The 27,856-nt window shown below is 45.5% G+C and overlaps 1 protein-coding gene across 1 annotated transcript in view; it reads left to right on the top strand.

Moving 5' to 3' along the window:
* The window catches only part of REL (REL proto-oncogene, NF-kB subunit), a 951,280-nt gene that overhangs the window by 292,384 nt on the left and 631,040 nt on the right, over positions 1 to 27,856 (top strand). The window contains exons 2-3 of the mRNA XM_069608033.1: positions 11,541 to 11,582; positions 11,703 to 11,845. Of these exons, the coding sequence (XP_069464134.1) occupies positions 11,541 to 11,582; positions 11,703 to 11,845 (185 nt within the window). The remainder of the gene's footprint in view (positions 1 to 11,540; positions 11,583 to 11,702; positions 11,846 to 27,856) is intronic.

The following is a 27,856-nucleotide window of genomic DNA, read 5'->3' as shown; positions in this document are numbered from 1 at the left end:
GTTTGCACGTTCATTTTGGCTTGATGGATGGATGGAGTGAGGAAATGCTAGCATTGTCATCACTTGGTGGAAAGTTTTATTTAAAGGTGACTTGCTAATGAGGTATTGCGTGAAGTCAGTGGTACCTCAAATATTTATAAATGGCATGCGTAAAAGTTAACTGTGACCTAAACTAGTATTCAAGATCAGACCCAGTTTCTCTAGGCCTATATTACGACTGCTCTGTTAGGTTCCAAAATCATAGTCCGTATTCAGAGCCTTCATGTCTGTGGCTGAGTACTATAAGGTTTGTAAACTATAGTACATTGATGTGCTGCCATTGGCAAACCACATAAAAACGCCATTTTAAAAAGCAGACCAGAATCGTTATCAGGGCTTAAGACTGCTTACCAGTCCTCCAGGGTTTATTCTCATGCTGCACCTTCTTTTTAATGGCCTTTTACTATAGCCTTTTACTATAGTAAAGATTATGATTTGATACTGAGCTTTCTCAGCTGCATAAGGGGAACACCAACCTATAGATGTGATCATATAAATGAGAAACCAGTAACGAGCCTTTAGCTTTGGCCAGCATGGATATACTTCCCAGAGAGGGAAATTCGGTGGAAGTGCTTTACAAATATTTTGGTTCAGGATAATTATAATCCATATAATCTTCTGTGCAAGTTCAATTAAGTGATTTGGTGATATGGAAGGAGTGAGCATATTCTTCCTAACAGGATTTAGATACCACCATGCTTCATAGACCAGGCCTGAATCGTGGAAATGCTGATGTACATTCTCATTGACCAGAGGAGAAACAGCCATCTAGTTCGTTAGTTCGGTTCGTTCTTGCACCTTCAAAAATGTGGGAGCACGAAAAGTGTAAAAATTCAACCAGCTATGGTATCTTCTTTATTTTTTAGATTTTGTATTGGAGGATATTTGTCCTTCAGCATAAGAGGGAAAGTACCTGTAAGTCTTGTGCAACGGTTCACAGGGGAGACATGTCGGTTGGTTGAATTTTAGTGGTTATTACCTTACACATACTATTTGTGTCAATGTCTTCAACAACTGTGACCTTAAATGAATACCCCTTCTTTATCTCTAGGGCACAGAGTCTATATTTGAATATTTGGGGCAGATGTGCTAGGCAAGGGTCCTTGCTCAGATAGATGATACCAGTTCCTCCTCCTTATCATTGCCCATTGCTTTGTATTGATCTGGGCTTCAGCTAGAAACCAACAAGTATTCGTTTTTAGTGTTCCCCAGCGAGAAGTCCTCCCCCTTCTTTCATTCCGCCCATTCTTTGTTGTTCCTGGCAGGAAGAAAGTGTAATTTTTAAGCAATTATACCTAGTACGGGTGCTTGGTGGTAACAGCATGCGACATATGTTAACAGGCCTGAGCACAGTGAGGGCCTTTAACCAGGCCTCCGTGCCATTACCACCCATTATGGTTCTTATATCTGTGCATTATTGCTGTAAGCAATCAGCAAAAAGTTTTAGTGGCAGTATTTTGAAACAAAAAGATACAGGAGCTGGGGAGGAGGCCAGTGTGCAGGGGAAGACAGGCAATGGGAAGCGTACAGGGTGAGTAACAGACATTTACCAGGAAACCAGGCCCGTGTTCTGCGCACACCATAATTGGCAGGCTGACATCCCTTGGGTGCTAATAAGTGATAATGTCATTGTGTGAATGCCAGCAGCATTCCATTTTTGTTTAATTTGTTTTCAAGTGGTACCCCCTATGCGCTCCTCCCCACCAACCAAACCCAAGTTCCTTATTCATTGTGTAGGAATTGAAACTGAATGCTGGCTGCAGCATTTTCCTCAGTGTTATTCCCACTGCAGCATAGTGACCTAACAAAGATCAAACCGAGAGAAACACAGAGGGACTCCCCGGGAGATTATCCTCTTGATTTCTTTCCCAGTAGGTGATTCAATGAGTCGGACCAAAAGAGACTTAGTGAGTACACAAATCACATATTCCTATTTCCCTATAAATGTACTGGGCATTGGAAAGATGACTGGGAATCTGCTGGGAGGTTTCCAGCAGGAGAAACCATTTTCTCAAAACAGCCGAACAGTCAAGACACTGGGGATGGAAGATTTACAGGCCCCTCCACTAGAGCTCTGCAGGAGGAAGGAAGTCCTTTCCCAGACCGAGCCACTCGACCTCCAAGAGCAGTCTTTTTGCAGCCAGGGGAAGGGAGAAACATGGACTTCCTCAGGACAGAGGTATATGATTACGATGCTACAGTTCAGCATGCCCAGCTAAAGGTCTTGCCTTGCCTGAGGAGTTAATATGCCTAGTGCAGTGCTTTCCTTCAGCGACTTGGCTTTGCATACAGTAGTCCAAACTCAGTACGAGAATTCTCAGCCATCACCTAAGAGCTTGAAGAAATTCCTTTGTCTTGGGGATTGGCTACTAGAATCTCTTAGTGGCTGCTGTTGTATGGTGAAGGCTGTTCAGAGTTAAGGTCCATGTGTTTCTTTCTTTTATCCGTTTGCTACCTTGACTGCCTAATGAATCATGTCACTTGCCTGAACAAATGTTTTATTGCAGTGTGATGCTGCATGTAAAGGTTTGCTATGTTTTGACAACAGTAACTGTTAAGGAAATACTTTCAAAGCAAAACCAACCTTGCCTTCTTCTTTCCTGTCGGATACTGCAAGCATTGTAAACCAATTCAACGGCGATTGAAAACAGCAGAAGACGATCATTGCACATAAAAACGGTTGTAGGCATCTCCGTGCTCCGTGCACACACTTTGCACTGGATCACAAGTACAGTTTGTCATCCGAATATGAGATCTAGGCTAACCCTGCGTTTATTTTTGACCGTTTGTTTACCTTTTTTCCTTTACCGCAAAACTAGAGACAGTAAGTTTGGGTTTCATATGTAGAAGCAGGGGGTGAGGGTGGTGGAATGAGGGTGAGGTGGGTTCCCCCATGCTTTTTGCAGTAAAAAAGCTGGTAGAATTGGACCAAAAAATTGCAACATTGTAGTTGGTAAAGAAAATCCAAGGAAACATCATAGGTCCCCTTTTCAGAGAAGGGACTGTTGTGGACCCCGAGTGGTGGGGTTAGCAGAATGCGTTAAGCTCCAGGTAAACAGTGATCTGCCTGAAAACCACTTGTTCCAGAATTTAAAAGTAGTGAGGGAGAAGTGAGAATGGCTGATAGTTGGCTGGGTTGTTAAGGTTAGTAGTTGTATTTTTAAGATGGATGGGACGCGTGTCAAAATAACCTTTTGAAGTGTCCATTGAGGGGGTTGGTGAACTCCTGGGAGGCGAGTGAAACTACAGCTACATGATGCATCCCCAGGAGATTGTATTTGGAGGATCCCCTAGAGCTCCCCAGACCTCCAATGGCACCTCTCTAAATACCCCACAGTCACCCATTTCAAGGACCGTCCCTAATATCACCCAGGAGAAAGTCTAATTCACGGGCACATGGGTAGTGAGGAAGAGTGTCAATTGTTGTGTCCCTGTGTCTAAATGTATAGCTGGGGGAGGACATTTATTCAGGGAAACTAAGAGATGCTGGGTCTAGACTGTGGACCCACGCATGGAGCAGGGCTCTATGCTGAGTTTACCTCAGATGCACAAAGCCGTCTGGATTACAGAGCAGAGCCCAACAAAAAAAAAAAAAACAGTAACGTAACAGAAGAAACGGCTCCAAATCTGTGTTCACGCTATGCACACACACGCCAAGAGGGAATTAACTCCTCTGTGGTGCTACCAGCGAAAATGCTCTGCTGCCATGACAGACAGGGTCTTCTAGCTCCTTGGCCACGGGGGCCAGAGCGAGAGCCAAATTCAATAATCAGACCAAGCACCACACGTGTTAAGGAGTGAACTAAGGGGCTGGCACCTGAAGAGAGGGGGGAGCCGTTAGGCAGGCACCAATAACCAACACATTTACTAATGAGGAAACTGACCTTACAACAATCCTTTTCAATCACCCCCCCCCCCCTTTCTTTCCCTACTGTTGTTCTTCCCTATTGTGATATATTGTGCTCACAATCTTGGAGCACCTTTTGATTCTTCTCTCACCTTTTCTTCTCATATTCCTACTATTTATCAAGTAACTGACACTTTAAACCCTTCAATATCTGCAAAATGTGTCATTTATTTCTTTCTCTGCCACTAAAACATCTATCTCTGCATTGGTCTTCTCTCGATTCTTTTATTGTTCCTGCTTGCTTATTGGCCTTCCCGCCCACCAACTATATCCTCTTCATTCTATTGTCATCCCTCAATTTGCATCCTTTTCTCTCCTTTCTCGCTCCTCTATCTCCCACTCCCTTCTCTCTTTCCTGGCTTTATTTCAAATCCTGTCTCCACTTCCATTTTCTTACACTCGTTTTGAAATTTCTTCAGTCATGCTCCTCCCTATCTGTGTTCGCTTATTTTTCTCTATTCTCTTTATTTTGTTGATTCGGATCATACAAGATCCTTTAAACATAGCAAAATAAAACATTTCATTACCTAATCACTATAAAATGCACAATTAAAACAGTACACATATCCACCATGAAATAAAACACAGTTGTCCTAATGTAATTTTTATCAAGGTCTACATTCCCTCAAGGGAGCTGATAATTCTCCTTTTTGCCCCCTCCGTTCTCACTCTCTTTTCCTCTTAGCCTGGCCTAAACCACCCTGTGCTCTTTCCTACTTTTTCTCCTTTGCACTTCTCATGCCTAAACCCTGGAATTTGTTTCCTCTTCTCATTTGTTCCACTACTTATCTTCTTTTATTTCACACTTATCTAAAATCATTCCTGCTCTCCTCTTCTGCCTAATGTACATTCTTTTTTAGTGCTCATGCATTGTTTCATTGTTTTTATTGAACTGCTATTACATTCTACAGTGCTTAGGCGTAAGCGCTCTATACATAAATACAAATATGGATACACATGGAAACCAGGACACTCACTGAAACAATTACTGCCAAAGCTTAACTATCAAAAGAGGCAGAACTTCCTGACTTTGAGGGTGTTTGGGATGGCCTTTCAGGGTATCAGTGGTGTAATAGAGAGAGGAAACGTTGTAGGAATAGAAAGCACCTGAGACGGCCAAGCCAAATAGGCCACATTGATGATCACTTGGCATTCAGAAAGGGCCTAAAAAACCTGTCTCTTTCCTTCATCCTCTTGAAACTTTCTCACACCCTATACTGTTGATAAACGCACAGAAGCACTGGCCCAAACCCGACAACACACCTATCCACCCAAACCTCCATGGATGCCGGCAGCATTTGCAGTGACACACCGTGATAAACTCTCCCTCTCCCCACCCCCTGACGACCGTACAATACTCCTCCATCCCTCGAGGCACACTCTCCCACTGATCAGGCAGTCAATCTAAGGAGACCACAGCTGGCGAGACCAGCCAATCGCGTTGGACCAAGGAAAATTACATTGAATATGAACTCCACCCGAGTTTTAAGTATGTATACCTTGCACCACGTCTGTGGACACAGGCCGCAGGCATGGCCACCCATCCATGCACTATAGAATGCAGCTATGGCTATGCAAATATTGTCTAGCAGTTCGCATAGCCATCTACACTGAAACCCCTGACATACCTCAACACCTCTGCCATTAGTATACAGCGACAACCTATGAAAGATTCTGGTTGAGCTGGGCACAATATCGAATCTCCGGCACTAGCACTCTATCCTAAACCACCAGCAGCTCCCGCACACGTGCCCTACCTCCGGTCTGCTTACTGGAGCCTAGCCAGCACACCAAGTCCTAACCGGGCAAAATGCACGCCTGCATCTTAAAGTTAGCTCTATATAAATGACGAATATAATACAATGCAATACATATTGGGAGTGTTACAGACACTAGGCAGTGGTTAAGCCAAGTAAGCTACCATAGAACAGCCCAGATGGAGAGGAAAGGTTAGGAAAGAGTGCCCAGGCTCCACGCCTTGTGAAGGAGATGCTAGAATGTAGTCCACTTGGCGGTGGAGGAGGCCAGTTCCGGCTGGTAGCGGCAAAATCGCCAGCGCTATCTAAAGAAAATCTTTGGGAGAAACTCTTGACTGGGGGTAGAGGGGTGTTCATATTACTGTTGCCTGACAACTACCCAGTTATGGTGAAGACAATCATATGCATAAGAACCCCTAGGGTAAGACGGGAGCTACACAATTTGCCTTGGAAACTCATCCAGAAATCACCAGGGCAAGAAGCGTAACGGAACAGGCCTTATCCCGGTAGTAGTTCATCAAGGCCACAGAGTCCCAAAGGGATATTTAACACATACTCATCTTCCAAAGCCAAGACAAAGAAGTGCGATAAGGCACTTAAAACCTCTATGAGACTGACTGTTTTGAAGGGCGCTTCCCTGGATGTAGATACATGAGAGCCTTTGAAGCACCTTAGAATTGGACATTGGACTCCGGACACTAGGTACACCTAGAATAGGGCCTTCACTGGGTTTATGTTGACCTTCCAGCCAATTATCTTTTTCCGGTGATGTACTCTTTCTTTTGGTTGTACTGCCTTCCAGCTAGACCATGAAGGGGTTTCTCACCCTATCCTAACCCCAGAGTTTTTTTATAAGGGGTAAATACAAGTTTTGGGGAAACCCAAGCTGGGGATTCCTGAATTTTCTAGGACAGGAGTAGGGAGGTGGGAGAACTACCCCCTCAAGATTCAAATTGCCCAAATGTTCTCGTAAACATCCAAACGCCTGCAGTTTAAACTAACTTGTGAATTAGGGAAACCCCTTTTTTGTTGAAACAATCAATCTGGCCCAGTAGGCCTTTCTATTTATGTGGTACGCCTTTTCCCTTAATATCTTCCCTAATATATTTCCTTGCTCCTTTTTTAGAATGAAAACCAAGGAAGGCAAACAATTCAAGTGTGTACATTTGGAAAAACAAATGGTTGTGGCAACCACATGATCTTTTCTTTCTAATTGTAGAGGAAGCCTTACTAAAGAGGGAGCCTTATTAAATAATCAAGAGGTTCTATTTTGCGATAATCCAAGAGGGAAAGAAGCTACAATTTTTATATATGATTCTTCAAGCAGGACTAAGACTGAGACAATCCGGCTTTCGCCCTAGGCATGGGACAGAGACCGCCCTACTCGACCTAAAAAACCAAATGGACGACGCAAGGGACCAAGGCAAACCTGTCTTGCTCCTTCTCCTGGATCTCTCGGCAGCTTTTGATCTTGTAGACCACGACATCCTCTGCCACCACCTCTCCTCCACAGCCAACTTCTCTCAAGAAGCCATTACATGGATCACCTCCTTCCTCCAAGGCAGGACCATGCAGGTCTTCTCTGACCTAGCCACTGCATCACCCTCTATCATGCTATGTGGGGTGCCCCAAGGCTCCTGCCTCTCCCCCACCCTCTACAACATCTTCACCCGCCCCCTCTTCCTCATCCTTGACGCCATGGGCATCTCTTACACCAACTACGCCGACGACACACAGATCCTTCTCACTCTGACAGGCGACTATGACACGGACTCTGCTACCCTCAACAACATCTACAACACAATTCAAATGTGGATGGCTATCAACGGCCTCTGCCTTAACTCCGACAAAACTGAGCTCCTACTCGTAGGCTCCCCTGACACCATCAAGAAACTTGACGCTCAGTTCAGCCATTTCACCATTGACACAATCACGATCCCAGTACTTGACACGGTAAAAACACTAGGCGTCTACTTAGACTCCAATCTATCCATGACCAGACAAGTAAACGCCATTGCCTCCTCGGCCGCTTAGCATGCAAAACTCCTTAACGCAATCAGACCTTATCTGTCAAAAGACACCTGCACTAACATAGCCAGGGCCATAACCGGCTCGCGACTTGATTACTGCAATATTCTTTTCCTTGGGACCTCCAACAAAAATCTTGAGAAGCTCCAAGTAATACAGAACAGTGCCCTACGCGCTGCACAAGGCATTGCCAAGAGAGAGCACATCACCGCTGCCAGAAAAGCTTCCCACTGGCTCCCCATAAAGGAGAGGATCCTATTCAAGGCTCTAAGCATCACCCACAAATGTGTCCATCTTGCCGCCCCAATGTACCTTTCGCAGAGGATCCACCTGGTCTCCTCCACAAGACCAACTAGATCACCCTATGCCAGCATGCTCTCAGTACCCAGGGTAAAAAGGACCAGAGCAGGGGGCTCCAGTTTCCCGTACCTCGCTGCCGTACACTGGAACACCCTCCCTAGCTCCCTGCGCTCTGAACCTTCACTGACCGCCTTTCGGAAAACCCTGAAAACGACCCTGTTCATCTAACAATTACATGGCCTAGCCCTCATAATTGTATTGTATGATGTATTGTGTGATATATCTGATCACAGGTCACTGCCTTACTGTAACCCAAGGCACAACCTGCTCACATTGTAACTAAGTCTTCCTTGCAAGTAACAGTGCCACAATGCCCCTGGGCTGCCTGCGCGCTATATAAATTTAATAAATAAATAAATAAGCCATAGAACAACTATGTTGCATATCAAACGCCAATAACTATATACAGAATTAAGGATACCAACAATTGAGGAAACTCAAACTGACAACGCTACACTCAACCAAGGATTGCATCACGGTCAACAAGTTTGATTTTCGCAATACAATTTTGATAATCAACAAGAATAACAATTAATATTTTTGATTGAGAACCTTCACATTTTGTTTTTTGCATCTACTTTCTTCATGATATTTAGTCAATACTGAATAGTACATATTTCTTAATCTTTTGGCACATTGTTTCTCCTAATTATTTCTATTATATGATTGCTAATTATTGTACATCGAAGGTTAAAAACTGACTACAGCAGAGCATAACTTTTTGATGGATAACTAGCCCAGAAATGAATGTATAATTGATTTCTGTTATCCAAGATTAAATAAAAGTCTTTTGTGGAAACATACATAATAGTTGATTATTCAGGATTGTAACATGATGTGTTTGTAAAACATATACTCTGCACTATAGCACAACAGAAATTAATAGGGATGAGCGTGTGACATTTGATTGTTTGTTTGTTTTATTCATTTATATAGCGCACCGAACTCAGGGGTATCTGGGCGCATTACAGAAAGGTTACAATTTAGCATAAACAAAGTTACAGGCAATGCATACAAAATGTACAACACAGAAAGAACATAGTAAAGCAATTGACAATGGATGATAAGCTATTCTAGACTCATCATTGGTCCTTCTCACACAACCAGATTATAGTATTTCTCCTAAAGTTGGGGAAGGAATGGTTTGTTCTTCGAGAGGGTGGGAGTGTGTTCCAAAGTTGAGCCGCCATAACCGGGAAGCTGCTCCTCTGATTTTCTTAATTTGTATCTGGGAACAACCAGGAAAGAAGAGTTTGCCGACCTGGTGAGGCATGATCCAGATTCTATGATAATTTTCTCAGTGAGGTATAGTGGGGCAGCATGATTAAGACATTTATGGGTTAAAAACACAGTTTTCAGCTGAATTCTGTCCTTGATGGAGAACCATTTATTCTGTCTCCTTGATTTAGAGATATGTTCTCTCCTCGATATACTCAGAGCAGTTTTAAGTGGATTCTTTTGCAGGATTTGGGGTTCACTGACAATGTACTTACTTGCAACTTAGTAGAGTGCGTTGCAGTAATCCAATTTTGACAGGATGAGGGTTCTGGCTAGGATAAGACAATTCTCTTTAGAGGAAAGGGGTTGCAGGCCCGTATCAACTTGCAAGTATATGCTGTTGCCGAGGCCGTGGCATTGACTTGTTTGCGTAGGTTAAGAGCTGAATCAAGGTAGAAACCTAGCATGTTTACCTCTTTTGCCACTTTAATGTTGTTCCCGTCAATGTTGAAAGAGGTATATTTGTTACTGAGTTTGTTAAGGTTTGCTGGGAAACCTATTATCAGGAGCTCTGTTTTATCATCATTCAGGCAGAGGCCATAAGTGGCCATCCATGCCTGAATGATTAGATGGATTGTATTCACTAGGGCTAATCAGTATCATAGTTTCCAGTGAGAGGTATGAGGATCTTGCTGTCATCTACATAATTAGTGTAGGTGACACCCAGATGATCAAGATCGTCAAACAGAGGATTCGTGAAAATGTTATACATTGTCTGCGACATGCAAGAGCCTTGGGGTACTCCACATGTGTTAGGGATAGGGTCTGCTGCTTCCGAGGGGGAGAAGACTCTCATGGTCCTGTTGTTTAGAAATGATTGGATCCATGCTATTACGTCCTGGAAGAAATAGGCTGCTGAGGCAAGGTGATTACATAGCACTTTGCGGTCCAACAAATCTAACGCGGCAGACCGATCCAATAGTAATAGCAATGCAGTTTTCCCCTTGTCTTTAAGTTCATAAATATGGGTCTTTAGATCAATCAACGCCGTTTCGGTACCATGCTGAGGCCTAAAGCCAGATTGTCGAATCCCTAAGAGATGATTAGTCTCTAGGTATTCCTGGATCTGAAGGTATGCTATTTTGTCTAGTATCTTTAGTAAAAACGGAACAGTTGTTATTGGCCTGTAATTAGTGGTTATAGTAGGGTCCAGGGAACCTTTTTTTAGGAGCGGTAGGACCTATGACTCCTTTAGGTTGCTGGGGACGGTGCAGGATGAGAAGGAGGCATTGATTAGTTTTGAGCGAAAAGGTGCCAAGTCTCTGGCGGCTTCTTTGGTTCTCTGAGCAGGGCAGCTGTCTCCTTGGCACCTTGAATCTTTGAGAGAAGCAATAATGTTTTCTACTTCAAGGATAGAAACTTTCGAGAATTTGAAGCATTGAGGAGGTTTAGCGGAATACACTTGAGTTCTATGGGAGGGTAAGTTGGGTAAGTTTGATCTTTTGTCAGCTATTTTGTTTTGGAGAGTGGCAATCTTGTTGGTTAGGGCATTTGAACAATGATCTTTAGACACAGTTTCTAATGCCACCTGGTTTGAGTGGCATTTACCAAGTATGTTCATGCTAGACTCGTAACCTCACCCTGCCCCCAAATCAGAGTGAATTGGTGGCGCGATATTTCACAATCAACCCATTTCTTGCAGTCCAATAAAAGGTTTCAAAATTTTGATTTTAAAAATGTTTAAAACTGTAATAGCATGGTACTAAACCTTTTCTATGCACTTTAAAGTTGAAAAGCTTCCTCCATTATTCATAGAATTAAATCAATTCAGAAATGGCAGGCAACTGGTACTCTGGTTTGATCCAGTCATGGGAAGTAGCTACTGTACTAAACGTATATTCTTAACCCAATCTCAGTCTAGTAGATTTAGGATTAGGGATTGGGCAAAGTAAACACTATTAGATAATTTAGAACTATTACATAACATATAACTTTTTCTCCTTAACCTACTGAAGAGAACCATAGATACTCTGTTAATACTGAGTCTATGTGTTCTATAATAATATATAACGTCATGTTTTTTTATATGGTGCCTCATGCTGTATTCCTGCCGTTTGAGTGTCCACTGTGTTAAATTTTGGAAATGTGAAATACCTGCACAAAGGTTTTTTCATTTTGGAGTTCAAGGATTTTTGAATACCCTGCTAATGATTTCTGTATTTTCTCCATAGTGCCCAACCATCAGCCAATGCTGCAGAGCTATGCACTCATGGGTAAGAGACTGTTTTAAACAATATAATATGTATTTATAATGAGACATTTTGATGAAACTGGGCTGATTCTTCTAATCTGTTAGTACTTCATATAAATATTTATACATATGTATTTTTTAGGTGTGCAACAACCATACGTTGAAATCTTCGAGCAACCAAAGCAGAGAGGCATGCGGTTCAGGTACAAGTGCGAAGGCCGATGTGCAGGCAGTATTCCAGGAGAACGGAGCACTGACAATAATAGAACCTACCCCGCCATACAGGTAAAAACTAGAGGGACTAACCTGAAGTAATGTTATATTTTTCATGTTTGCTTTAGATGGCCGCTTCAAAGCCATTACATACACGCGAGTGCAATATATTAAAATATGCACTTGAGTGTAGGTATTGTGATTTATGAGTTCTTATGATTGTATGTAATGTTTGCTGCTACTATTTACACACCTGGAAGAGGGAAGTTAGTTTTGTTCAAGTTAATAAAATTAATTTGTTGTGGGTGGATGCTGGTTGGATTTCAGAATGGCTGGAAGCCATGCTCCGTCCACAGAGACATTACTTGTTTGCTGTGCTCAAAGTAATGAACTCAGAGAATAGAGCCCAGTATTCCAGGAAACACGCCTGTGTATTCTAGCCATCAGATCTTCTGATCCGCAAGGTCATTGAAGGGAGAGTTCTTCTTAGTGCCAAGTGAGGAGACAGAAGAGCATGCCCCTGCAAGCATTTCAGCCACTCAGGACCTTAAAACCAGGGACACATTGAACAAAGTAAGCACGGCTGAGAAGTGGGGAGGAGAATGCCTGAATGGTACACATGTTCTGGGCATGCCCTGAAATAGCAAGATATTGGGAAGAAGTGGCGGGTCGGCTAGCTAACAAGGGGATTAGCTTAAGATTAGGCTCACTGTGGGCATGCATGGTGGGGGGCTTTCCAAGACCACGTAAACTTAAGCATGTGAGTAAGCTCAAGGATTTGATGTATATCCTAGCTAAGCGCAGGATAGCTATGGGCTGGAAGGCAAAAAAAGAGTCAGAGTGTGGAAACCTGGTGGGGGGACCTCCTGAAATGGGCGGATGCAGAAACGGTGGTCTGGAAGGAGGCGGTGTGTAGAGATGAAGAGGAAGCTGATACGCTGACAGCCTGGCTGCACTTGGTTGCATCCTTAACGGGCTCGGGACTTGAGGAATCGGAAGCGAACAGCTCCCTAGATAGCAGAGGAGAAGTGACAGTCATAAACCAAGTAGACTGAGGTTGCGGATTGCGGGACTCGGGAGCGGGGGTAGGGTGGGTAAGTTAGCAATTGTTTGGTTCATGCGCCATGTTGGGGTGCCCTGTATGTTGTGGAAATTAATAAAATATATTTTTTAAAAAGCACAGCTGAGAACTACTGCACTGACTCTATACAAATCTATTTTGATGAGGGAACTCAAGGCTTCAGACCTTTGAGCTGAGGTATAAACATCAAACCATAAAAGTGGGGCGCATCAAAGGCTATAAGCATACCATTTTTAATCATCCATTAGCCAACAACAAACAATGTGTCCATTTTCATACGGAATTGTACACTTTTTCGCAAATTACACAAGAACGGTTTCGATTTTTAAATGTGAGTGTGCGCGCAAACCATGATGGCTTCTCTGTCCATTTATAAAGAAATGTTCTCTAAAGCTGAAATGCCTGTTTGGGAAAGTTGTGCAATTGGGGCTCTTTGCCTTTCACTACAATTGTTTATTTCTTCCAAAAACCAGTAGGGATTCTGCACAATGTGGTTCATGATGGTCCAAATTAATGCAGACGCAAAGATCCTTGCCAAATGTCTATGCAAATGACTGGATTGACTTTGATTAGTACACAAAAATGTGTAGGCATTCATTTGATAATGTAGATACCTCCTGCTACGAAGTCCCCTGCTGACCTTACTGGTGGATGGAGGGTTCGCCCAGGCAGATGGGTGATGCCACAAGCTATGTGAGGAGGATTCCCTAGCTACCCTGACCAGGCCATGTGCAGGAGGCATGGACTCATCACACTGCTGCCTTAGAAACTCCTGAATCGAAGAGGGAGTGCCCACAGAGTCGGTCATGCCTGGATGCTCAACTCCCTATGCACGGGTGCAGAAATTGTACCAAAAAGAGAAGGGGGAAAGAGCGGGACTTCAACTAATACAGAAAATGCAGTCAAACAGCCACCCCACAAGGTCTCCACAACGATGCACCTAAGGCCGTCTAAACTAACTAAAGCCTCCCTCAGGACTGGGCCAAGGTGTGGCAAGCAAAGAGAGGACGACCAATGGGGGCGCGGGACTAAACAATGCCAAACCCCTTATCAAAACCGTAAGCCATTCACTGGGGCGGGCCACTTCTGCCAATCCTCATAACAACTGCATAGGGAGATGCATTTGAGTTCCCTTAGGCCAGAGGGAGGCTGAAAAGAAGGGTCAAGAACCCATAAAAGGAAGCGCATGTGGCATGAGGCAGTAGGAGTCCAGAGAAGGAGCTCCTTCAGAGATGGCTTGCACAGAGAGCACCAGGAGCAGGAGGCACGAGGCTGGAGGAAAGCCCGGTGGAAACAAGTACCCAGGAGACTGAGGCGATGATATAAGAGGCTGGAGGAGAGACCCATGAGACTGGAGAGAGATGGAGCTCCAGTAGACCAGGGAGAAAAAGACCCATGAGGCTGTGGAAAGAGAAACCCAAGAGGCTGGATAGGTAGAGGTTTAGGAGGATCGAGCGAGAGGCCCAAAAGGCTGGGAGCTCGGGGGAGGGGGTAGAGGGAGAGGTATATGCCCATGAAGGGATGTTCCTAAAGAGTAGGTGGTGAACAGTGAGGAGACAATTTAAGAGAAGGGTGACCAGAGCAGAGAGGTGAAACACATAATCCCCAGTGGTAGGAGAGAGGAGAAGGATCAGGAAAGGAAGCTCAGGGGAGAAGAAAAGTGCAGGAGGGGAGGAGGAGGAAGAAACTGAGAGAAAGTACACAGGGAAACCTTGGATGATTACAGAAGTAAGTCCAGCATGAAGTGTTGAGGAGGTTCAGGAGAAGCACAAGGAAATAGAGAGAGTAGGGAAGGAAGAATAGGTGGTTCCTCCATGTACAAGCTTGTGGCAGGACATCAAGGATGAGAGAACATTGGGTTTCGGATGGAAGAACCAGGACCCTGAAAAAAGGAGATAATGGGCTTTGTGAGAACACTCTAAATACCCTAGGGGGGCCTCTTGGCGTCCTATGGCAGAGAGTCTTGGTTTAAAGCCAGCTCCAATGTGAAAACTTCAGAACCAGACAACAAGCTCCAGTTCACACTTGAGGCCTCTGTACCATATCCTAGCTACAAAAGAACGCTGCCAAGGAAACGACAAATACCAAACACTGGGACTTTGCTGAAAGACTGGGACTGAGGGTAGGGATCCAGAGAACCTGAGAGAAATCGGAAGACATTTTATTTGGACTATACTCGCACCTGTCCACCATATTGTTTTTGTTGGGCTGAGCCACTGGGAGAGGCCAGAACCCAGGCTTAGCAAGAACCAAAGAACTACTGAACATTTCTTAACCTGCCTGAGAGTCCCTGACTTTTGAGTTAACCCCTAAGAACTGACCACATCCACTGATACTGAACAACTATCCTGACACAGATTAAGTTTGTTTGTGTGTGTTCATTGCCCTACGGGAGTATATTTGGTTCTCCCCTGTAAGATATTCTGATTGTGTTATGAAAACTCACTTGCACCTGTCCTATGTATGATCTTTGTGACACCTGCTACCTTAACATCATCAAGAGACACAGCCTTACATTCTATATTTATGCAGGGGACACACAAGCCTTCTTCAAAGTGTCAACCAATGATGCCACATCACCAAACCTCACAAGATACTTTGCTCAAGTGAACTCATGGATGACCAGAAACAACCTGAAACTAGGCCCAAAAAAATGGAAATCGTAATGTGTGCTATTAATGCATCACCTGACATAACAATCCCATGTTATACACAGGTGAGCACTTTCCCAGAGAAATCAAAAGTGGTCTGGAACCTAGGACCTCAATAACTCTGCAGCGAAAAATCAATGCCAAGGGCAATACATGCATTTATCTACTGTGATGGATCAGATGGATAATGTCCTTCCTCACCTTCCCACACAGGATCCTCAGAATCATATCAATGGGTCTAACATCAGCCACTTATACGCCAGCATCTCATGTGGTGGATGTTGTGGAAAAATAACCATTTGCTATTCCGGTGGATTGGTGAACAATTGATTAGTAAAAAGCAATAACAAAAGAGAACCAACGGCAGCACAAGACTTTGGCACAAGGGAGACATGTAAGGAACTCATGGTGGCAACAGTAAAGACAGACATGAGTGATCACAGTTCAAGAGTATTTATTGAACTATAAATTCAGGGTGGAAAAACGCCTAAACTAAACCTAAATCTAAGATGGGAGCAAGCGTCGACCATCAAAATGAAAATAAGGCAGTCCTTGTGGTGTATTGTCAACAACAAAAAAAGGCCTATACCAAATACCAAATACTAAAATATAAGGTGGGACTTCTGAGCACAGCACACGCTCAAGTTTTCTCAGCACGAGCCAACCATTCCATACCAGCTGTCAGGTTCTTTGATGGTTGTCTCTCTTAAGTCTTTTGCCTTTGAGGCCTTATGCATCCAACCAACAAACACAAGGTTCTGCTTCATGTATACCTTGGGTGATGGCTTCACCCCCGAGTCCCTCTCTTCCGGGCGTAGTCCCTTCACAAAATCATATTCAACAAATCCACTAAACCTTTCCTCTTTCAATGCACTTTGGGTGACAACTTTTCACCTCGGATCTCCCTCTTTCAGGCTCGACCCCTTTCAGACGTTCGCCTCCCTCCTTCCGGCTCACTGTGACTTTTCTTACTTTCACGAATCTTAATATCCTTTTAAATAGCTCTTCGGGCTTTGCCCCCTTTTGTCAGCTTCCCTCTGCCGGGTTCACTCTCGCCAACTTTTACTGACAGTTCACTGTGGATATCCCTCGTTCGGGTTTAATTCGGTCAACACACTGTTCATAGGGACTTCAGACCTCACCCCTTTTCGTTAGCATCCCTGTGCCGGGTTCACTCTTGCCAACATTTACAAAACAGTTCACTATGGGACTTTTAGAATTCGCCCCTTTTCGTTAGCATCCCTCTGCCAACTTTGAAATACTGTTCATCTGCTCATTTCACCATGCAGGACTCATTTCCTTTATCTTTGCAATCATCTGACGGTCAAAGACTTGCAACAGTACCGAGGATTTTACAAGACCCCTGTATGACCACTTTGACCTCTTTTCGCCTCTTCCCAAGGGCTTCTGGTTACAATAGTTTCTACCATCGGTTAACCGCCAAGAGTTTCCTGCTTGAGCACCCACGTGGTACCGGCCTCCTCTCTTGCTGGTTTCCCCCTCTTTCCTCAATTCTATCTTTAAGCCTTTCAAAGTTCAAATTAGCCCTTGGCTACTTTTTCGTATAACACAGTTCAGTTTCTTATAGATTCTCCCCTTGACTCACTGGCTGTGATGAATCGCTTGCCTTTCTTTATCCTTGGAGTCAAGGTTGGTATCACCAAGACCAGCGTCCTTCCCCGGCTTGGTTATCAGCAGAGGAGGGTCTTGCATACCATAGACATCTGCTGCAACAAACAATGGCTATTGTTTGCAGTCTTATAATTCCTTCTGCAGAGGTTTCACGGGCCTTGGTCGGAAAGGGCAAGGTTGCATCTCTCATTGTCACCCTCGCTGTATGTTCCGTCTTTCTCCTCCTCTTGAACTGCCTTGCTGAGTTAGCTCTCATGTCGTGCGGTCTGCCTTGCTCGTCCTGTGCTCTCTTGCTCCGCCTTTTATCCCTGTTGGGAAAGGAAATGGCTGTCGGTGTGTGTGATTCCGGTCAGTTGCCTGACTCTGCCTGGCCCTTGGGTTGGGACGTGTCGGGTAAACAGCTTTGAAATTAGTCTGTTGTTTTACTCAGGGTAGAAAAGTGTTTGTGTCGGAAGAGGGGGTGTTAGTGTCAGAGAATCCTGCAGGATATAGAGAGGAAGAGGTGTTGTTTGGGATTATAACCCCCGTACTAGGGGTGTTTGTGGTGATCTTGGAAGGGTGGTTTTTGTAGGGTTTGTGAAATGAGCAAGAGGGTTTGTGGGAACTGTAGTTGTTGGTCACATTTGACTGGGAGTTCGGAAAATGACAATCAGAGGGACGTGATTGGTACGGTTTATTAAGCAAACAGGGATAGCTGGGATCGTGAACTGAACAAAGGGGATTGTGGGAACAGTAGTGTTTTGTCAAGGTAGAGTGGGTGTTCGGGAAAGAATAATCATAGGGACGTGGAGAAGAATGGCTGGGAGTATCCGGATAGAAGACAAGATAGCAGGGATTCTGGGAGTTGTGGTTTTTTTTATGGCAGAAGGGTACGGGCTCCTATGAGACTTACCATACAGTGAGAGGTCATTGCTTTTGGATAAGAGGGATTCAATGGGAGTAAGAGGGGCAGATGTAGTACAGCCTCCAAAGGCCTCAAGGATTTTGTCCTCCTCTCCTTCCTCAGTATAATACTGCATCTCAACTGGGTCATTTCCTCAAGCATAACCCTGGGCTCCCCCACCCAGGTGATCCTCCCTCACTCTTCCACCACCAGGGTTGGGATCTGAGAGCACCAGCTCATCCCAGGCCACTTGAATAAGAGATTCTCGAGGTCTACCCTCAGGTTTCTCACAGACCACCCTCCCTCAATGCACTGTTCTCCTATACCCAAAGGAACACATGCTTTTCAGTGGAAGGGTGGTCCTAACAGGGCAAGGTCTCACCTTCAAACACTGTTTCTGGCAGAGAACACATTCTCATTGTACAAGCCGTTGATGTCAGCTGCACTCTTCTGTACTGGTTAGATTTATCATGGAGGACAGCATACTGTGATACAGTTAGCTAAAGATTCATACACGCTCCAACGCAGGCGAGGACGCTTGCCATATGATGACTTCTGTCTACTAATACCGCTTTTCCTAAGAGAGCGGAAGCCTAAAACACGCTTACATATGCCAAAAGGTAATCACGTCGGAAGCGAGAGATGTAAAGGGGAACATTCCTACACGCTAGGCGAAGGCCTTCATTGCAAAGACATGCGCAGAACAATCTATAGTCTCGCCTCGCACAAGCTAGCAACAGTGGCTTAAACCTGGCAGTTGGCAGTGCCTGCTCTCAACATATAATGTAGTATTATACAAGGGAAGCATATACATTTTTCACTTCCCAAACTTTCTCCCACACTCCTAACATAAACTAAAGAAAATGCAAAGAGTTCAGAATCCAGCTGCAACAGTGCTACAGAGACACGACTGGAGATAATACATGACACAAGCATTATGAACCTTGCACTGGCTACCAGTCAAGAAAAGAATATGCTTCAAAGCGCTCTGCATCCCCCACTGTGCACTCAGGGTTGTGGATCTAAATAACCCCATTCTACCAAGGAGAGCTCTAAGATCTGTTCTGAACAAATACAACCTCCAACACACACTTGATGAAAGACAAACTGCACGATGGGTTCTCAGAGCAGCTAAACTCCTGAGAACTTACCAAAGAATTGTACTCCGGTTAAACCTCATTCCTCACTTTGTACCCTGCACTGCACCATAAGACCCCAGGATAGCTCACCTGCAGAGAACTCTACTAAAGGACCTTACTTTGACCACACCTCACGCATTGACCTCTCCCCTGAACTACTTATTGAGGCGCCACACCTGCTGCAGCACAACAATAGATCTCTGACATAGTGTGTTGGCTGCAAGTTAACCCCTAACAGGGTTGACCAAGACCTGCCCTAAGGGGGAAATCCTCTCAGGAGCACCATCAACTGCAAAGGCCTTCTGTGGCTTTTTCAAAGTGGTTAGATGTACAAGTGACCTACTACTAAGTGAGGAGCACTTAGCACTTGCCACTTAATGAGCCAAATGCAAGGTGTTCCCCCTATTAATTTGCTCCCAGGGTTTGCCTACACTGATTTTACTACACCTGGGTGTTGTCCGCTGCGTATTTAGTCCAAGGAGTGTGTCTCTCCCCCTCTCCCTCACCCCCCTGTAATTTGTTCCAAGGTGTCTACTCTGTAAACTGCTTTCAGGTTTCCCCTGCTGTAGTTTACTGCTGGGTATCCTTTTTTGCCCCTTGTTGTTTTTGCTCCTCTGTGTGCTCTACTGGAATATTGATCATAGGCACTCACCCAATGTGATTTGCCCGTAGGTGTCCCCACACCATGATTTGCTCCAATGTGCTCTCCTCACTGCAACCTTGCTCTTCGTTTCCACTACCAAGACATCTGCACAGCCATATTGAATATTTTTCTTAAAGCACCAATTGAAGTCTTGATTGCCTGCAACCTTAATTAACTCGCTCAAATTCTACTCTCCACCTTATACTTCACATCATTGACTTAGCCGCTTACACACAGCAATTGAACATCCCTTCAACACACTAACACCATACCAACTTTTCAGCTCCCCTTGCCATCCTGCACAGCCCCAACCTGTGCACTCTTATTTATTTTTATTTTTTTATTTATATTTATATAGCGCGCAAACAGCCCAAGGGCATTGAGGCGCTGTTACGTACAAGAGCTTAGTTACAAGGGCACAGGAATAGTAACATTCAATGGCACATTCTGAGTACTACTACAACGCATAATACTGATATTAAGACTGGTACAATTGGTCATAACATTATGCTATGGTCACCCAACACGACTAAGTGTCCTTAACACGAATCACTTACAAAACATACCTGCACACACAACCCATGTTCTTATAACAGACGCTCGCTATCTTACATTTTCCTCTTTCCCTACTAAGCAAACACAGCCACTCATAGTGCACCAAGAGACTATGCAAATGGCAGTGGTGCACTGTATAAAATGCAATAACATATCATGCAGTGCTGGATGCATCCAGCATTACTGTGATGGTGTAACAAATGATTAGTGTGCTGGAAAGAATGCCCTTCCATGGTATTCTTACCAGTTGATTTTGTCAGCACCCTTTTGTCTGTACTTGGACACTGGGTAGGGATGCTTCTTCCTTCACCCTTTTATGAATTAATAATAGACCAGTTAGCCGCAGGTTTCAGGCAACAAAGGCAGAGCAAGTGTATACAATAGGAGTTTGGTGTACAAACTCCCATGTACAAATTCCAGCAGTTTTATCATAGCTAGACTACAAAATCAGTATGAAAAAAATCATGCCTTTAAACTACAAAGCAAAAACAAAGAGGTGATGGCTGGAAAGTTTGAATGAATCTTAACCTCTGGCATTGCTCTGGGCAACCCTCCAGACCATCGTTCTTCACCTGCCAAGCCATTAAAGAAGGGGAAAGACCATATGCAAATCAGGCTTGGTCCCACCTGAAAAGGGGCAGTCCAGCCCAAACTGCTAGGTCACATCCCTTCTGCACGAGACCACAAGCATCCCCCAAACATGTTTTGGCCTTGTTGGGCTTCATCAATGAGGAGTACATTGGGTCTCTAGGCCCAGCAGGCATGGGACCCACGTCTGGGCATACCCGTCCCATTCGGAGTGACAAAGCAGAAACAAAGAGGTGATGGCTGACAGGTTTAGAATGAATCTTAACCTCTGGCATTGCTCGGGGCAACCTTCCAGACCATTGTTCTTCGCCTGCCAAGCCTTTACAGAAGATGAAAGACTTTATGCAAATCAGGCTTGTTCCCACCCCAAAAGGGGCAGTACAGCCCAAACTGCTAGGTCACATCCCTTCTGCACCAGACCACAAGCAACAAAGTGCACAATATATGCTCTTTGTAAATGGAATACTGTTAGTGGAACAAGCTAAAACAGACGTATGCAAAGGCCAGTAGAGGACACAGGCATGATCTTTTTGGCCCTGTTCTGACTGGGTGGCCCTACGCACAATCCCTGTGATACCCTGTATCCTTCCAACCCCTATCCTTTTATTTTCCCTGCCATTAGTACTCTATCAGGCATACCACCTGCTTCACCATGAGTGACACTTGTCGCTACTGGCCTAACTGCATATTTATTTTTCTATTGGTAGCTACCGGCCTAACCGCATATATAACTGGGATTATACAATTACTGCAACTACATTTACTGTGACCACCAATATGTCGACCTTTTTTAGAAATATCGTCCCCCTTTTTATCCCATATATATGTGGGGTGATGGATTTAGTATTTAATACATGTAGGGGGTCTCTCCCCGCATTTATACGGAGTGAAAAGTAGGTTAAAATAAGTCGACATTTTTAGGGGGTCGCTGCAATTTGGGCACAGTAATCACATAGATCCTATATAATTCTCTGTTGGTCGCTACCAGACTAACTGGATATATAACCCATTTTTGCTCTCCCATTAGCTTAATTGCAGAACATCACCTATTGTTCCCTTCTCCCCTATGCTTCTTCGCTTATTCCTTCTGCTACTTGCCACCCTATAACCACTCCAGTGCCCCATTCCCAATCTACACCCCTTAACTCGCTTCCCCGCCCCCGAGCCTTACCACCTATCCCTTACACTAGGCATCTCTTACTGGACACACACTGGTTGGTACTCTCATACCAAGCTAATGTATTCCTCCTAACACTCCCTAGCATTAGACACCCCTCTCCTCATTCCTGCCAACACTCCTACTCTCAGTCTTTCAAATACCCAAACATTTAGCAACAAAACCTCCTTTTGTTATGGCCACTGCTCTTACCTGGATTGCCTACTACATCTGACTTCTTTCTGCATTCCCTGTAATAGAGGCACCTCTGATTCTACTTCTCTCCCAATAGGTGCCCCCTAATGCCCAGTATGCATGTCTTGTCTTGGCAAACTTATGGGTCATCATTCGTCACTGAATGGCTGTCTAAAATGTTCAATTGTTCTGAAGCTGAAGTCTTATATCTCTCAGCCCCAAATGGCCCCACTGCTCCCTATCACATTTCCCCCAACCTCTTCAGATTCTCCACCAAAGCTTACAACCTTCAAGTGCTCCTCAAAAGCAATCTTACGCTCCTGCTCTTTCTTACCTCAACAGGCCCTTCCGCCAGGGTCAACCTCCTCCAGTATATGTAAGCTTCATCCTTTCGTCACCTGGCCCTCTGCAAAACTCTCTCCTGGTTCTTAGCCCCCTGGACTACTGCTCCAATCACCTCTTGGGCCTCTTTGCATAGCCCATTGCTACCCTTGACAACATCCTACACCTTTCCACACGCACCCTGTACAATCTCTCCCACTTCTCCCCCACCGCTCCTCCCAGTCTCCAGGCTGGCTGCATGTCGATGCATAACCAGTCACTCCACATAAGTCTTATCCTTGTCTTCAAATCTATTCACAGCCTTGCTCCCCTTTACCACCCTATATGTCTCAACACTCCACCTCAAAATCTACCATCAATCACCCTTTTCAATCTGCCTGTCCCTCAACCACCGTGTTCACCATTCCCCTACTGCTCCTCCCTCGTTCCTCCATGCTCCCTTCCACTGGAGCTCCCTTCCTTCTGAAATAAAAGAAATGCATCAGTATTCTCTCATTTAAATTAGCTCTCATATTCCCACTCTTGCTACTTGAAATAGCACCCACCCTCGCACATTGCATCCCCCCCATAAATCCTCCTACTTCTGAACGTATTGTCACCCTCGCCCATCATCCCTTCTTAAAGTCCTACTTCATATCTATTCCTGTCAATGTACTGCTCCATCAAAAAAACAATGCTTGCTTACTCTTTTATAAGGCACCAAACTCTGGACCGTCCATTTGATAGTTTGTTATTATGTTTTTATGTAAGTGTTCTTCTCAGGAGGCAAAGAAGCAAAATACAGTGGGGCATCAATTTAAACTATGGTGTACAATTCATACATTGATGAAATCCTTTAGCAACCTTAATACAGGATGAATATCAGCTTGCAAAAAAAGATAGCTAAATTGCATACCTATTGCAAAAAGAACAAATCAACAAAGCTGAAATTCTTGGTGATAATTTGATGTGATGATGGTGAAAAAAGCGATTTGACTATTGTTTTGTTAAGGTTGGCTGTGACATGTAAGTGCAAAAATTAACTTTGAAACATGTGCTGTGTTTTCTTTTCAAATATTATTTGTTTTTCCTCCATGTGGGTCATTTTCAGTACCTCTGAGTGGTAGATCAAGGCGGAAAAAACAAAGCTTAAACCACTTTAAGTCTTGGCTTATTGCTCCGGGTGATATTGAAAATGATTTGCTGGTGGAGTGGGAGAAAGGACGAGTAATCCATTTCCTCCTCGCCCTTTCTGCTCAGCCTGCAAAACGTCTTAATTGTACGCCTATGAGATTTTCATGCAGGCGTACAATCAAAGGATTCCTATGGAGTCCACCTGTATTTATCACTTGCTAAAAGCAGACAGATTCCATAGGAATCCATTGTGAATTTCACCTGCAATGTGAAGCAGAATTGACATCTTTGACTAGATTGCGTGTGTGTGCTCCATTTATTAAAAGTAAACATTTGCATGCAGGGACCCAACAACATGTACTTGTTAACGTTGAGGGTCCTGTGCATGCAATTACCCTTTTTGGTAAAATGAACACCAGGGGCATGATTTACAAAGTGTTTTTCAATGGGATTGCGCTATTGTAAAATACTTTTGTAAATCAGGCACCTTATGTGTTGTGATGTTTTGCAGTATGTTATACGTGTGAAAATGCTCTGAAGGCATAAAACCTTGCAAGTGACTCAAAATAAAGCAAGCACATGAGGGGCGTGGCCTGGAGCGCCATCCATGCAGCGACTCCACTGAGGGCCTCCATGCGAAGCCTGCCTTAGCCATAATATTTAGCGGTTCCCGTTTACACTTTTGGGCAAAGGAAGACATTATCAATGATCGGAACACCTGAAGCCCGCTTGGCGTGAATCTTGGCCCTTAACGCTCCGGCGGCAGCCTGAAAGCGGCGGGTGGCCGGTAACCCAGCTATGAGACAATGCAAAATGGCGGACGTGCCCAACAAGATCGTGAGGAAGCGCTGCCCCGATCTCCCCCTGGCAGTGAATTAGCCAGTGGAAGCCCTGGAGGGCTCCCGCATGCCACCAGCAGATAGCTAAATATTCCACCTCTGGAAGCGGCATTGAAGGGGAGTTCCATCTATCCCTGCTGGCCTGGAGGGATCTGCTCTGCCAGCTTGGAGCAAACATGACTGACGGCCGGATTGAAAGCCTTTCGGAGGGTGGCGTAACCCCAGCCGGCACAGAACACCAAACCCATCCAGAAGCACGCCACCTCCAGTATCCCCAAGAGCTCCAATCTCTGCAGGGGCTCTTGTGGCAGCTGACATCCGGACTCTGGGAATCTCTCCCCCTGGCGCCCTGCATAAGGCGTGCTAGCAAACAACAACAGCCTGCTCCAGCGGGGCTGCCCGTGGCCCTGGCCACAGGGAGCGTTGAAGTGGGAACGAACCCGGTGAAAACGAGAAGGGACACAGATTCGGTCCTACCTTCCTATGCATTAGCCCGCAATGAACCTGGGGGCCCTCTGCTTCCCACCAACAACTAAGTGAACATTTGCATCCACGAGAGCAACGGTGGGCGGAATTCCGGCTACCCCCCAAGCCGGGTGGGGACTCTCGTCTCCCGCCCAGAGCAGCTGTGACAGACAGCCCAGATAGAGACGCTCGGCGAGCCGTGAAGCCCCGGCCTTCTCTAAGCACCATGCTAATATGGATGCACCCTGCCCCGGCCGCGCCGTGCCCTCCAGCTGCGACAGTGGCTTTCAAGGTAAGACGAAAAGCGCTGTCTAAAGAGCTTGAGGAACCCCTTCTCCAGCTACCCCACATCATCCTGGCTCCGGGGGTAGAGGGATTGCAGAGGCCGGCCCACATCGGCGCAAGTTAACTTGAGGGCTAGTGGACCCCCGGCACCCTGCTCTAGTACAGGCATGGACCCTGCCTTATGGCTAACCCACACTGTGGCATCAGAGAGCCCTATCGGCGCCCAACCATAGGAAGCTCTTTACCCACTCACGGAATTTGGGCGGACCCCCGAGGTCCTGCAGGACTGATCTGTGGACATGAACAGAAGCTGGCGTCGCTTTGCAGGGCCTCTGTATCGCCCAACAACCATTATTGATTGCGACTCCACCTAGCAGCCAGAGGACTCATAGGACCACCTAGTTCGCAACAGAGTCATCAAGGTATATGCAAATAGCCTAACTCGGCTGAAGCTCCTTTGTTGATCCTTAGCTGTTGACCGTGGGTGTGAGCAGCCTGCAGAGGCCCATAACCTCAACGGGTAATAGCTTTGAATGACCCCGTAATAATCTGAACTGGTAAGATTATATCTGATACAGCTGTGAGAGCCGAATAACGGAGCGCCCCCCCTATCCTGTGGAAACCCCGCCTCAAAAAGGAAAACGCAATCCTCCCTTTTCGAGGATTCACTGGCAGTAAAGCTTTGGCTTGAACTTGACTGCTGGGCCCCCTGTCTTCCTTTTGTGAGACCCCACTTCTCGGAGGCTACGTAACCCGCCTGGTCCCCAGTGAACGTGGTCAACCGCACCTCGGAAGGGCACTGTAATCTGCCCCAAACCCAGACAAAATGTCTAAACACCTTAAATCCTAAAAGAGTGCCGACATTGCAACAATGCTGCTCCCAGCTGACAAAGGGAAAAAGAGTGACACCCCAGAATCTCCACCTTCAGCTTCCCTAGAGAGTGACGGACAGGCCAGAGACATACACGCCTTTAGGGTGGACATTAAAACAGAATTTCGATCCTACATGGGGGAGCTCACTACCAAGCTTGAACAAACAGAACAACGGGTGATGGAGGTGGAACAGAGGATGGGGGAGGTGGAACACCTCACTCAAGAACATTCGGCGAAGCTTCTGGAAGTCCAGCGCACACTTCAAACCCTACTCAACAAGAATGAGATCCTGGAATACAAACACGAAGATCTTGAAAACAGGCGTCAGCGTAACAATCTACATATTCGAGGGATCCCCACATCGGTCCCGGACCAAAACTTGGTGACATATGTGGGAGACCTATTTCAAACTCTGCTGCCACACCTGGAAATCCCAAGTCATCCTGGACCGGACTCAGACTTCGGCGGGGGTGGAAGCAGACTCCCCTCCGGATGTTATCACCCGGGTCCACTTTTTCACAACCAAAGAAGCCATTGTGGTGATAAGTCGCTCCCAAAACGACCTAACCTTCCAGGGGCTCCCCCTCCAGATCTACCAAAATTTAGCTATGACAGTGATCCAAAAACAGAGAGCCCTGAGGCCTTTGACTCTTTTCCTGCGGGACCAACACATTCGATACTGATGGCTATTCCCTACTGCACTCCAATTCACCTATAAAGGGGGTCTCCGATTGATTGCGTACCTAGAGGATGCTGACCCAATCTTGCATCCGCACGCTCCTAAAAAAACGAGATGAAGCTTCGCCTGATTCACCGGCTGAGGACTCTGCAGATCTCCCCCCAAAACATAAAGGCATGAACTGGACGAAGGTTCAGAAGGGGCGGAATGCGCTGTGATCCCCCTGTGGGGGGCCGACTCATTAACAGATAAATGATGACTGCTGCCCTGAGAGTTGATCCTCTCACGCGGTAAATCTTCAATCACTCGGATCAGCGACTGCCGACACGTTTGGGAACACAGAAGAATGGCTCACTTGAGGCAGGCTTCGCACGTCCCATGCCTGTCTCCAAGGTGGATGACACCTGTAATCCCTTGGAGTAAAACACAAATTGTTTTGGCCCCGTTGGCCAAGGGATGTGCCGAAAGAGAAAAGTTGGCGTCCCACGAGTTCAGTGTTGGAGTCCCAAGTTAAAACCCTGGGTGCAGGCTCTGTCGCTGGATGTCCCTGCTGCCCCAGACTTTCACCCACCACACCAGAAACTGAAGTTTGTCACGTTAAATATTAGGGGTCTGAACTCCCCCTCCAAACGGAGGTCAGCGCTGAAACAGCTTCAAGACCTGTGGCTTTCTGCAGGTAATGCACCTAGTACCTACAGACTACATATGCCTTTGTAACAGGGAATTCCCTCTCTAATATTTAGTATCCAATGGAAAAAGGGGGAACAGCCATACTTTTCGCCAAAACGGTGCAACCGTTTATACTGGAAACTCTGCGATGCCCGGCGGGCCGCTACATTGCAGTAAAGGGCCTTATACTTGTGCAACTTTACTCCCTCATCTCAGTATATGCCCCAAATGAAGGCCAGGATGCATTCTATGAGGCACTGGGCGAAACCCTCCTCCCGTTTGTGAAAAGCCACAT

Source organism: Ambystoma mexicanum, chromosome 4q (assembly GCF_040938575.1).
Source record: "Ambystoma mexicanum isolate Mex_15411 chromosome 4q, UKY_AmexF1_1, whole genome shotgun sequence".
In the NCBI taxonomy this organism is placed as follows: Eukaryota; Metazoa; Chordata; class Amphibia; order Caudata; family Ambystomatidae; genus Ambystoma; species Ambystoma mexicanum.
Note: the sequence above shows the minus strand (reverse complement) of the source record. Positions and strands in the feature narration are given on the sequence as shown.